We start from the raw sequence: 11,245 nt of genomic DNA, 5'->3' as shown, positions 1-11,245 counted from the left end.
TGGTCCGGTGACCAACGCTGATCACTTACCTATGGAAAAGGGGACAAATCATCATTCTTCTTAAACTGTCCATTGTCATTTAAGTCTTGAGTTTGATGTTGACTTTAATGGGGGAAGGGGGAGAAGGAAGACGGAAATACAGGAGAATATGATAAGGGACTACATTTTGGTAATATTAGTGCCAGAAAATGAAAGGAAAATGAAGAAACAAAGGTGGAGAAGAAAAACATACCAGAGTGTGGTGCAGGCAGATTTCAAGGTAACAAGGGCCTGGAGTATGTGCTAAATACAAGCTTTTTCAAAAATAGTTGACAGGCCATAAATTTTTAACTTTTTTTCTCCTGACTAGACCATCCAGCTGTGTGCTTGCAGTTGACCATGCCTGACATGAGTCCCCAGGAATGAAGGGAGACTGTCCACTCCTAATGTGATAGTGAGAATTTGAGAAGGAGGAGGAGGAGGAGGAGGAGGAAGAGGAGGAGGAGGAGGAGGAGGAGGAGGAGGAGGAGGAGGAAAAGGATGAGGAGGAGAAGGAAAAGGGAAGAAGAGGAAGGAGATTACATGGGTCTCATGCAAATATTTGGAGTAGAAGACTTGGGGGCCTCTAGAACAGCAGGGAGGAGAAAAGTGCATTTCCTGCGGCCCTGGAATGTTTCAGGGGGTGTCTCAACTAGGAATTGATCTAGTTTCTTTACCCAGTACCTGGCCACCTGCTGAAATACACTGGGGCTGGGGTTATTGTGTCCTAGAGATCTCGCTGGGGCCTCCAAAATGTGGAGGGGATAACTCCCCCAGAAGAGATGACACAGACTCAGAGTACAAAGTAATTATTGACAGCCAGGACTACACAGGACCGTCAGGTGCCCCAAAAGTGCAAAACCCAGTCTGATATCATGCCCACCCTCCACATGTCTTTATGCCAGTTGTGGGCCTTGAACTCTGGGCCTGAGCTCTATCCCTGAGCCACTCTTTGCTCAAAGCTAGAACTCTACCACTTGAGCCACGGTGCCACCTCCAGGTTTCTCTGTTTATGTGCTACTCGGGAATCGAGCCAGGCCTTCCAACAGGCTGGGCAGGCACTCTACCACTAAGCCACATTCCCACTCCTCGTGGCCCCTTTTAAAGCAGAAAGCCCGCTTCCCTTGTTCTCCCAGGGGTGGAGAGTCCCTAAAGATCCTTCCCTGCAGGTGATGTTACAGAAGCTAAAACAATATTGGAAGCAGGCATGAGCGAGTTGTAAGCAATTATAAGCAGGGCAACATGACAGCTTCAAGTATCTTTGTAACCACTACTATGATCATTCCTATATTCATTACTATGATCATTACCACAACCTGGTACTATGGTTGTTGCCTAGAAACCGGAAGAAACAATGGCTACATAAATCGTTACGTGTCAAACTATAAAGAAATAGTCTCAGGGGCGGAGGAAGGGGGAGCCATTTAAGATGGAGTAATAAAAAAACAATATGGAGCTATGGAAGCTAAGGGTAAAGTGTCGGATGGCGAAGTTTGACAAGCCCTATTACACCTGAAAGTTAAAATTAAAATAGAAGCTGGGTGTCAGTGGCTCCTACCTGTAGTGCTAGTTATTGAGGAGGCTGGAATCTGAAGATCGTGGTTCAAAGTCAGCCTGGGCAAGATTAACTACCAAAAGAAAAATTGTCAGAAATAGGACTGTGAGTCAAGTGGTAGAGAGCTAGCCTTGAGCCCCAAAAGCTCAGAGAGAGTGGTCAGGCCCTGAATTCATACTCCAGGACTAGATTACAAACACACACACACACACACACACACACACACACACACACACACACAGAGCAGGACTCAAATTTGGTGGCTGATGCTCATTGGCTGGCGCCCTATCACCTGAGCCACGCCTCCATCCTGAGATAAAGGTGTTGAGAAATGCTAAGAAATTGAGTGGTTTCTGTCCATGCTGGGCAGTTCTGCGATGGGACTGCAGGGGAACAGGGGAGCCATGGCTGGAGCTTAGCACAGTTCCAGCCAAGGTCCCACAGGGAATTTCCTTCAGGAATTTCCCTTCTGTCCACTCTGGGCCAGCGCCTGTGAGATGGAGAGGCCAGAAATGAACTTCTCCCTCTCCTGGCCATGGGAGGTGACACTGCGGGACATCGGGGATGCCACTCTCACCCCTAATGTCGTCTCCTGGTGTTAAAGCGTCTGGTGATTTAATTATTTCTTTCAAAGCTTTCAGAGTGTCTCTTGGTGTTTTTTTCTCTCTCACACAAGGCTTGAATTCAAAGCCTGCTAGCACTCTACCACTTGGGCCCCACCTCCACTCCAAACTTTTTGTTTGTTCATTGGAGGGAAGAGTATGCTGGGTTTTCCTACCCAGGCTGCTTTGAACAGGGATCCTTAGCTCTCAGCCTCTTGAGTAGCTGGAATGACAGGCCTATGGAATAGCAGCCCTCAGCAAGGCCTTCCTAAGCCTTAGCACGCCTGTCATCTGCAGAAGATTCCCAAGCCACACACAAACTCTTTGCTCAGGTTGTGTGAGCAGAGATCATCAGACACATGATATATACATGACACACAAAATTCCTTCAATAAATAAGAACTGATTTGTTTTTATTACTGCTCACGATGTAAAAATGCCCTTTCTGGCATTCCAGCTTGGAAGCGCCCATGTTCAGCAAGGTCAGCAATCTGGCCTGTCTGCCCTTCCCATCTGACAATTGCCCCCTCCTATCTTCCCACCCCTCCTAGTGGCCCAGGGCCCTCCCTCCGCCTCTGCACCTCCATCCTCTCCTTTCCCACTCCCCCAGCACAGTACTGGGTTCAGCGAGGCTGGAAGCTTATAGTATAGGTTGGTGGGATTGTGGTAAAACCCACAATTTCAGGGGACACGTCCATGTCTTGAGCAGCCTGGGTGGACTTGAAGCGGAAGTTTTGCATGATGGTGGTGAGGAACAGAAAGAGCTCCATTCTAGCCAGGCCTTCTCCAAAACAGTACCGCTTTCCTGCAGAGGAGAGGAGGCAGGCAGGACTGTAGTCAACTCTATCTGTGAGCTAATCTCCAACTCCAAGTCCCCAGCTGAGTTCCTTAAGTGTGGTGCAGGGAATGCTGTAAAATTTTAGCCTCCTCTCTAAGCCTGAGTTGCCCTAGTTCATGAGGGTGCTGGGTGTTGTCCTTGAGTTTTTCTCCTCCATGCTGGTACTGTAGCACTTGAGTCACAGCCCCACTTACACTAGATTTTTGGTCAGTCATGGAGCTTGAAGTTAGGGCCTGGTTGTAGCCCTGAGCTTTATCACTCGAAGCTAGTAATTGACTACTTTGTGCTCCATGGCACTTCCAATTTTCTGGTGCTTCAGTGAAGCTGAGTCTCAGGGACTTTCCTTCCCCAGGCTGGATTCCACCTGGGATCCTCATATATGAGCCTCCTGTGTATCTAGGATGTAAGGGTGAGCCACAGACAATGTGGTTACCTCACTCTGTTCTTGATTTTCCTCATTTCTGAATGAGCTTTGATAATCCCTATTCTTTTGCCTGACACCCAACAGGATGTTTGGGAATTACGATGGGTGCAAGTAGGGGATCAAAGACTAGATCCAATCATACCTTCCAATCAGGGGAAAGGCACTAATCATTTTGTGTGTCAGAGAGGGGCTGGAAAACACAGCTGTCCCTTTGTGGGAAGCCGTGGCCCAGTAGCCACTGCTGGTCACTCACCAAGGGAAAAGGCGACAAAAGCATCATTCTTCTTAAACTGTCCATTGTCATCTAGGAAGTGGCGAGGGTTGAAATCTCGGGGGTTAGAGAAGAACTTGGGGTCTTTAAGCACAGAGCCCAGCATGGGGAACACTTCGGTACCCTGAGAATAAGAGGAGGAAGGGAGAGTGAGAAAGGCAGTTGGAAGATGAATGTGCTGAAAGTCCCCTGGGATGGGGTAGGAGCAGCCAGGGATTGGAGTCATGGGAGTGGAGGAGGGAGGGAGAGGCTTCAGGGACCATGAGGTTAAGGTCTCTGTGAGTAAGGTGAAGTTCCTCCTCTCTATTTCCAGGGGCTTGGTGGACACAGGTGTGAGGCTTCCAAAAGCCAGAGTTTGGTAGATCTACCTCCCCTGTCTCTCCAGGCGGATGGTTGGGGAGCAAGGGGTCTTGGCAGGTACATGTGCCAGAGCTATGAGATTCCGGGCCTTCTGGAATGATCTATTGAGGACTGGAGATTCCTGTTCTTAAGCAAGAGGTCTGGGTAAATAAGATTTACCCTCTGCTCCTGTGTGTGTGTTTCAGGCCTAGGCCTTGAACTCAGAACCAAGGCATTGTTTCTGAGTTTTTTTTTTGTTTGTTTGTTTTTGGTTAAGGCTAGCACTATGCATCTTTGAGCCCACAGCTCCACTTCCAGGAGTTTTGGTGGTTCACTGTAGATAAGAGTCTTATGGTGGTGGTACTGTGGCTGGTAGAATGCTATCCCTGAACAAAAAGAACTCAAGAACAGTGACCAGGCTGTGAGATCAAGCCCCTGGCTGAAAAAAAATTAAGTCTCATAGACGTTTCTGCTGTAGCTGACTTTCAATGTCGATCCTCAGGGCTGGGAGGTAGCTCAGTGGCAAAGTGGTTGCCTATCAAGTGCAATGTCCTGGGTTCGATCCCCAGTACCAAAAAAAAGATAAACTATCAATGTTGATCCTCACATCTCAGCCTCCTGAATGCCTATGAGGATAGGCCTGAGTCGCCAGAGCTGGGGTTTCCATCGCTCCATTTAGGAAGATTCAAATCAAGGCCTGGATCTTCTGAGCCAGGGGAGCTGGTGGGGAGGGGTGTTGCAGGGAGCCAGGATACAGAGTAGTCTGAGTAGGAAAGAAGAAGGGACACGGGGATGGGGGATGAGGAACCTTTGATTAAGAAGGGAAGACAGGGAGTCGACAGTGTGTAATAGAGTTGGGGTGCAGGGGTCCCAGGGAAGGGGCACCTTGGGCAGAAGGAACTCCCGGAACTTGGTGTCCTTTGTGACCCTGTGAGCCAGCCCTAGTGGACTCAGGTCTGCAAATCTCTGGATCTCGTGAATCACAGCCTCTGTGTAGGGCATGTTTGCTCGGTCCTCAAACTTGGGCTGTCGGTTTTTGCCAATGACCCGATCAATCTCTTCGTGGACTTTGGCTGGGAGAGAAAGAAGAAATGTGTTTAGGTATTTGAAGTCTTTGAATTAGGTATGAGAGAAGAAGAAGAAGAAGAAGAAGAAGAAGAAGAAGAAGAAGAAGAAGAAGAAGAAGAAGAAGAAGAAGAAGAAGAGGAGGAGGAGGAAGAAGAAAAGAGCTTGGCACTGGTGCCTAACACCTGTTAGACTTGCTATTCAGGAGGCTGAGATCTAAGGATCAGGGTTCAAAGCCAGCCTAGGCAGAACGTTAAGAGACTGTAAACCCCAGTAAACCACCAGAAAACCAGAAGTGGATATGTGTCTCAAGCATTACAGCACCAGCCTAGATCAAAAAAGCTCATGGATCGCATCAAAGCCCTGTGTTCAAGCCCCACCAATAGACTTTTAGGTCCTGCCTCCCTCCCCTCACTTCACTGTCCTGGCCCTGCCCAGCCTTACCCCCCACATCTGGGTGTTTCATGAGCAGCAGGAAGCCATAACGCAAGGTGGTGCTGATGGTCTCCGTGCCCCCAAAGAAGAGGTTCAGGGTGGTGAGCACCAGGTTCTTCATGTGGAATTCCGTATTGGGGTTCTCCTTCTCCTGCAAGGAGAAAGGCCTTCAACTCTATGGTACTTCCCATGCCTTTTTTTTGTTTTGCTTTGTTTTTGTTGCCAGTCCTGGAGCATGGACTCAGGGCCTGAGCACTGTCCATGGCTTCCTTTTGCTCCAGGATAGCACTCTGCCACTTGTGCCACAGCGTCACTTCTGGCCATTTTCTATATATGTGGTGCTGAGGAATGAAACCCAGGGCTTCATATATATGAGGGGAGCACTCTAACACTCGGCCATATTCCCAGCCCATTTCCCATGCCTTTGAAGAATCTTCTGGAATGTTCTCTTGGCATCTACCTCTGTGAGGTCCAAGTAGAACATCAACCTTCCAGGCTCTCAATCCTGTTTCCAGAGCTTTGCCCAGGTTGTTGCCTGTTGCCCAAAATGCACCTCTGGCCTTTGCCTACCTGACCCTCTGTTTTGTTGGTTGATTTTGTCAGTTGTGGGGCTTGAACTGAAGACTAGTGATATAACCCGTTGAGCTACAGCACTACTCCAAATTTTCTGGTGGTTAACTGGAGATTAGAGTTTCATGGATTTTCCAGCCTTGGCTGAACCATGATCCCAGGCTCCTGTGTAGGTAGGATGTTTATATTGAAAATGTGTGTGTGTGTGTGTGTGTGTGTGTGTGTGTGTGTGCGCGCGCGCGCGCACGCCAGCACTAGAGCATAAACTCTAGACCACTCACTCTCATTTGGTGTAGCTTAAAGCACCAGTGTCAGAAACAGACCTGGAGTAAGCTGGAGGACACAGTTTCCATGCGGTGTGAGCTCAGGCAGATCACCAACACTCTCAGGGCTGTGAATCCTCATTGTGATCCTAATAGCTATGTTGGGCCAGGGACCAGAAGCTCAGGTCTGCAATCCTAGCTACTCAGACTGCTGAGATCTGAGGATTTGCCATTAGAACCCAGTCCTGGCAGGGAAGTCTGTGAGATTTTTATCTCCAATTAGCAGGCACAGAAATAACAGAAATAAAACACACACACACACACACACACACACACACACACATGCACACACACAATGGAAGTGCAGCTGTGGTTCAAAAGGTAGAGTGCTAGCCTTGAACTAAAGAAGCTCAAGGACAGTATCCAGGGCATGAGTTCAAGCCCCAGGACTGATATACACATATAGAAAAGACTGTGATGGGCACTAAATAATACCTAGCTTAGCCAGGCCCTGGAGGCTTTAACCTGTAATTGTAGCTACTCAGAAAGCTCAGATCTGAGGATCATGGTTGGAAGTCAGCCTGGGCAGGAAAGTGCATGAGACTCTTATCTCCAATCTCAAAATGGCTCAAGGTAGAGCAGTAGGCCTTGAGCAAAAGAAACTCAGGGATAATGCCCAGGTCCTGAGTTCAAGCTCCACAAATGTGAAAAAGGAAGAAAGAAAGAAAAAAAGAAAGAAGATGCCCTAGCATCAGGCATTGGGGTAGAGTTGGTTACCATTATCTTCTCTGTAGATAAGGTTCTGAATAAGAACATCCGTATTCATTATGAGTGACGTTGAGTACTATTTATTAACTACTTTTTTTTTTTGTTTGTGAGTCCTGTGGCTGGAACTCGAGGACTAGGCTATGTCCCTGAGTTTCTTTTGATCAAGCCTAGCAATCTACCACATGAGCCACAGCGAAACTTCTGGCCATTTCTGTGTTTGTGGTGTTGAGGAATCGAACCCTGGACTTTAAGCATGCTGGGCAAGCACTCTACTGCTAAGCCACATTCCCAGTGGACATTAAGGATTGTTTATATAATCAAACATGATCCACACTGAGAATTATTTATATAATTGACATAGTTCTAGGTTTTCCATCCTAGCCCAATCTGCATGACACTGAACTGGCTGCTCAGCCCCCTTCCCCCGGGCTGCTGAATGCACCTCTAGCATGCAGATGAGGAAGGAATCGATGAAGTCTCGAGGGGAGTTGGGATCCAGGGTGCGCTGGTTCTGCTCCACCTTCTTGGTGATGAAATCCTCCAGCCCCTTCAGCTCCTTAAAGGCCTGTTGCTGTGGTCCCGGCAGGTGCTTCATGATGGGGTAGAACATCTCAAAGAGCTGGGGTGGGGCAAGGGGTTGTGGAGAGGGAAAATGGAAAAAAGACAGACATTCACCTGACATCTTAGCACACACCTGTAATCCCAGCTACTCTGGAGATGGAGTTCAGGAAGGTCTCAAGTTTGAGGCAACTGTGTCTCAATAAATGATTGAATAAATAAAGAATGATAAAATAGGTAGCTCAAGGACACAGTGCTTGGCTAATAGGCTCAAGGTCTTGGCTTCAAACTCTAATATAACACCCCCCCCCCTATTGTCAGTGCACTTCCACAGGCCATGGGTCCCCCATCAGCCATCCTCCTGTCTCCAAGGTCCCCACAAAACCATCCCCCCTGAAACAGCAGTGCCAGGACCCAGAGTCAGTGACCAATACTCAGGTCTCCCAGGACAGGTGGACATTTCCCCCATGGGCCTGAACACAGAGCCTGTGGGGGGAGATCGCGGCTCCACCATTCGCTCAGCTCCTGGGCTGCACGTGGCAGCAAACCAACTTCATGGCCTCACAGGTGCGCCCTGCCCAGGGCTGGGCCGGTAACCTCACTGCCTCTCCCAGGCGATCCACCATGTGAGCCACAGCTCGAAGTCATAGCTTTTTGCTGGGTAATTGGAGTCTCATAGACTTTCCTGCCCAGGATGGTTTCAACATCCATCAGATCTCACCCTCCTGCACAGCAGGGATTACAATCATGAGCCAACGTCTTTCACATTTGTTCTGTCTGTGGTGGGGCTAGGGCGCTGTTCCTGAGTGCTTCTGCACAAGGGTGACGCTTTACCACTTTGAGCCACAGCGCCACTTCCAGGATTTGCTGATTCATTGGAGGTAAGAGTCTCACAGACTTTCCTGCCAGGCTGAATTCGAACCATAATCCTCAGATGTCAGCCTTCCTAGTAGCTAGGATGACAGGTGTGAGCCATCAGAACCCGGCCATTTTGAAGTTATGTCTATGACCTGGCTGTTGCTCATACACTTGTGTCAGGGGCGCGGCGTGGGTACCTGTCCAGTGGAAGTGGCTGTGAACTTCAAGCTGCTCTGCATCATTTTCAGGAGCGAAAGGAACTCCTTGTCCTCATAGTCGAAGCGGTCCCCAAAGACAATGGAGCTGATGACATTGGAGACGGTTCTGCTCAGGTAGAAGGTGGGATCTATGAAGGTGCCTGCACGGTGGAGAGTGAGGGGTTTATGGAGGAGACTGCAGGGATGAAGGGTAGGAGTTTTCAGGGGTGAAGGTGAGGGTTTATGAAACTTGGAGACTGATGGCTCAGCATGTGTGGCAGATGAGGTGTGGAGGAGGAATGGTAGGGGTGGAGGGTGAGGGGTTTCCAGGGGTGAAGGGGAATCCAGGATAGATCTGTCCTGGAAAAGAAACAATCCCAGTGACTTGATGTCACTCTGACCCTTTGGGAGAGGTTTTATGGAGTGGTGGAGCCGGGGGTCACGCACCCCCGGCCCCAACCTCCCCTTGCCTGGCACCCACCACACGTGTCCCGCAACGCCTGGATGAGGAAGCCCGCCTCCTCCTGGATGCGCTCCTCGATGCCACGCTTGCCCACGCCAAAGTCCCGCAGCGTGGTGATGGAGAAGCGCCTCAGCTGCTTGGCGCACTCCCCATTGCTGAAGGCCACACCTGGGTAGTGGGAAGAGGGAAGATCAGAACCCAGGACCACCAAAGTAGGGCTGCTGGGGAAGCTGGAGGCCTGGAGGCCAGGCTGTGCAGAAAGCAAGAGAAGGGAGAGGAGCTTTGTGGATGTAAGAGTGAGCATCGGAGCCAGGAAGAAACCCCAGACTCAGGGCCAGAGATCTGCAGATCATGGGGAAAGAGGCAGGGAAGAGGAGACAGCCCCACTCCCTCAGTTAGCAAGGGAGTAAGGAGACAGGAAGAGAGAGGGGAGACGAAAGGCGGGAGACGACTTTTGAAATGGATGGAAATGAGGGGAGTGAATGCTTTCTGTCCACAGAGAAATGGAAGCAAGAGGGAAAGACACTGGGAAGGTCTGAGGCAAGCCAGAAGCTTAAAAGATCCAGAGGAAACAGGCAGGGGAGACTGAGGCCACTAAGCCCTCCACTCCATGGCCCCTGGGCTCACCGTAGCCTTGGAAGAGCCAATCGAAGGTGGCCAGCTCCCCGCGCCCGCTGAACTCTTCGGCTTGATCCACCAGCGCCTCCTTCACCGCATCCTGGCCACACAGCACCACGACCCGGCGAGGGCCCAGGTGAACCGTGAACACGGGGCCGAAGCGATCCCTCAGCTGGGAAAGGGCAGATGGGAAAAATTTGAAGAGCAAGCTTCCAAGTACTGGGGTGCATTGGCTTTTTTCCTCCCAAGCCCTGGGAAAGTCATGAGATTGAATATTCCCACATGTGGTCTAATCCTGCTCAGGACCACACATACTAACCCACACACTGATATAAGTGGGCATGTGCACGTGTGCACACACATACACAAACACACACACAAACATATTTTTATGTTTTGGTGCCTATCCTGGGGCTGGAACTTGGCAACTGGGCTCTGTCCCTAAGCTCTTCAGCTCAAGGCTAGCACTCTACCACATTGGGCCATAGCCCCACTTCTACTTTTCCAGTGGCTCATTGTCTCACAGGCTTTCCTGAGGTGGCTGGCTTTGAACCACAATCCTCAGATGTGAATCTCCTGAGTAGCTAGGATTAGAGGAGAGATCCATGGTATCCCAATAGAAATGGGCTTCTAAAGATTCCTACCACATCCTCTCCCCACAAAAAGAATTCCCTGTTTAAGGCTCTGCCTCGCTCTTGGAATGTGGCCTAGTGGTAGAGTGCTTGCCTAGCATGCATGAAGCCCTGGGTTCCATTCCTCAGCACCACATAAATAGAAAAAGGCGTAAGTGGGGCTGGGGATATAGCCTAGTGGCAAGAGTGCCTGCCTCGGATACACGAGGCCCTAGGTTTGATTCCCCAGCACCACATATACAGAAAACGGCCAGAAGTGGCGCTGTGGTTCAAGTGGCAGAGTGCTAGCCTTGAGCAAAAAGAAGCCAGGGACAGTGCTCAGGCCCTGAGTCCAAGGCCCAGGACTGGCCAAAAAAAAAAAAAAAAAAAAAGAAGAAAAAGGCGTAAGTGGCACTGTGTCTCAAGTGGTAGAGAATTAGCCATGAGCAAAAAGAAGCTCAGGGACAGGGCTCAGGCACTGAGTTTGAGCTGGAGGAGTGGCAAATAAAATAAAGACTCTGGCTCACGCAGTCAGTGGTCAGCGCCCCTGCCCTGTGGAACTGGGCATGTCTGTCTCCCCACCCCATCCCACCACTTCCCGGCCTGCCGCACCTTCATGAGAGAATTGTACATCTGCTCCTTGTTAAGCTGCAGATAGTTTCCAAGGAAAGGCAATGGCGTGGGGCCTGGAGGCAGCTTTCCCAACAGCTTCCTCTGCCGCCAGACAGACATCAATACGAAGACAGCCAGACAGGGCAGCACGGCCACCAGCAGCATGCCTGAGGCCAGCAT

At 49.9% G+C, this 11,245-nt stretch overlaps 1 protein-coding gene across 2 annotated transcripts; it reads right to left on the bottom strand.

Moving 5' to 3' along the window:
* Window positions 1-2,798: 2,798 nt before the first annotated feature.
* On the bottom strand, window positions 2,799-11,245 carry LOC125338996 (cytochrome P450 2A5-like). Of its 2 annotated transcripts, XM_048330055.1 has the most exons (9): window positions 11,066-11,245; window positions 9,852-10,014; window positions 9,243-9,392; window positions 8,762-8,922; window positions 7,591-7,767; window positions 5,557-5,698; window positions 4,933-5,120; window positions 3,691-3,832; window positions 2,799-2,980 (listed from the first exon to the last, which is right to left on the bottom strand). In XM_048330055.1, the coding sequence occupies exons 1-9, from the start codon at window positions 11,243-11,245 to the stop codon at window positions 2,799-2,801; spliced, it is 1,485 nt and encodes a 494-aa protein (XP_048186012.1). The 2 variants fall into 2 exon arrangements, with proteins under 2 accessions (XP_048186012.1, XP_048186011.1); XM_048330054.1 differs by lacking the exon at window positions 9,852-10,014 and having other exon boundaries at window positions 9,243-9,394; window positions 11,058-11,245.

The sequence above is a fragment of the Perognathus longimembris genome, chromosome 20, assembly GCF_023159225.1.
Source record: "Perognathus longimembris pacificus isolate PPM17 chromosome 20, ASM2315922v1, whole genome shotgun sequence".
Classification (NCBI taxonomy): Eukaryota; Metazoa; Chordata; class Mammalia; order Rodentia; family Heteromyidae; genus Perognathus; species Perognathus longimembris.
This window is presented reverse-complemented; position numbering and strand designations above follow the sequence as displayed.

Coding starts and splice junctions, on each gene's coding strand:
- LOC125338996 (XM_048330055.1), bottom strand. CDS start 11,245: ATGCTGGCCTCAGGCATGCTGCTGGTGGCCGTGCTGCCCTGTCTGGCT. Junction 10,015..11,065: donor TGTACAATTCTCTCATGAAG/GTGCGGCAGGCC, acceptor GCCCTTTCCCAG/CTGAGGGATCGCTTCGGCCC. Junction 7,768..8,761: donor CAGCCACTTCCACTGGACAG/GTACCCACGCCG, acceptor GCCCCACCCCAG/CTCTTTGAGATGTTCTACCC.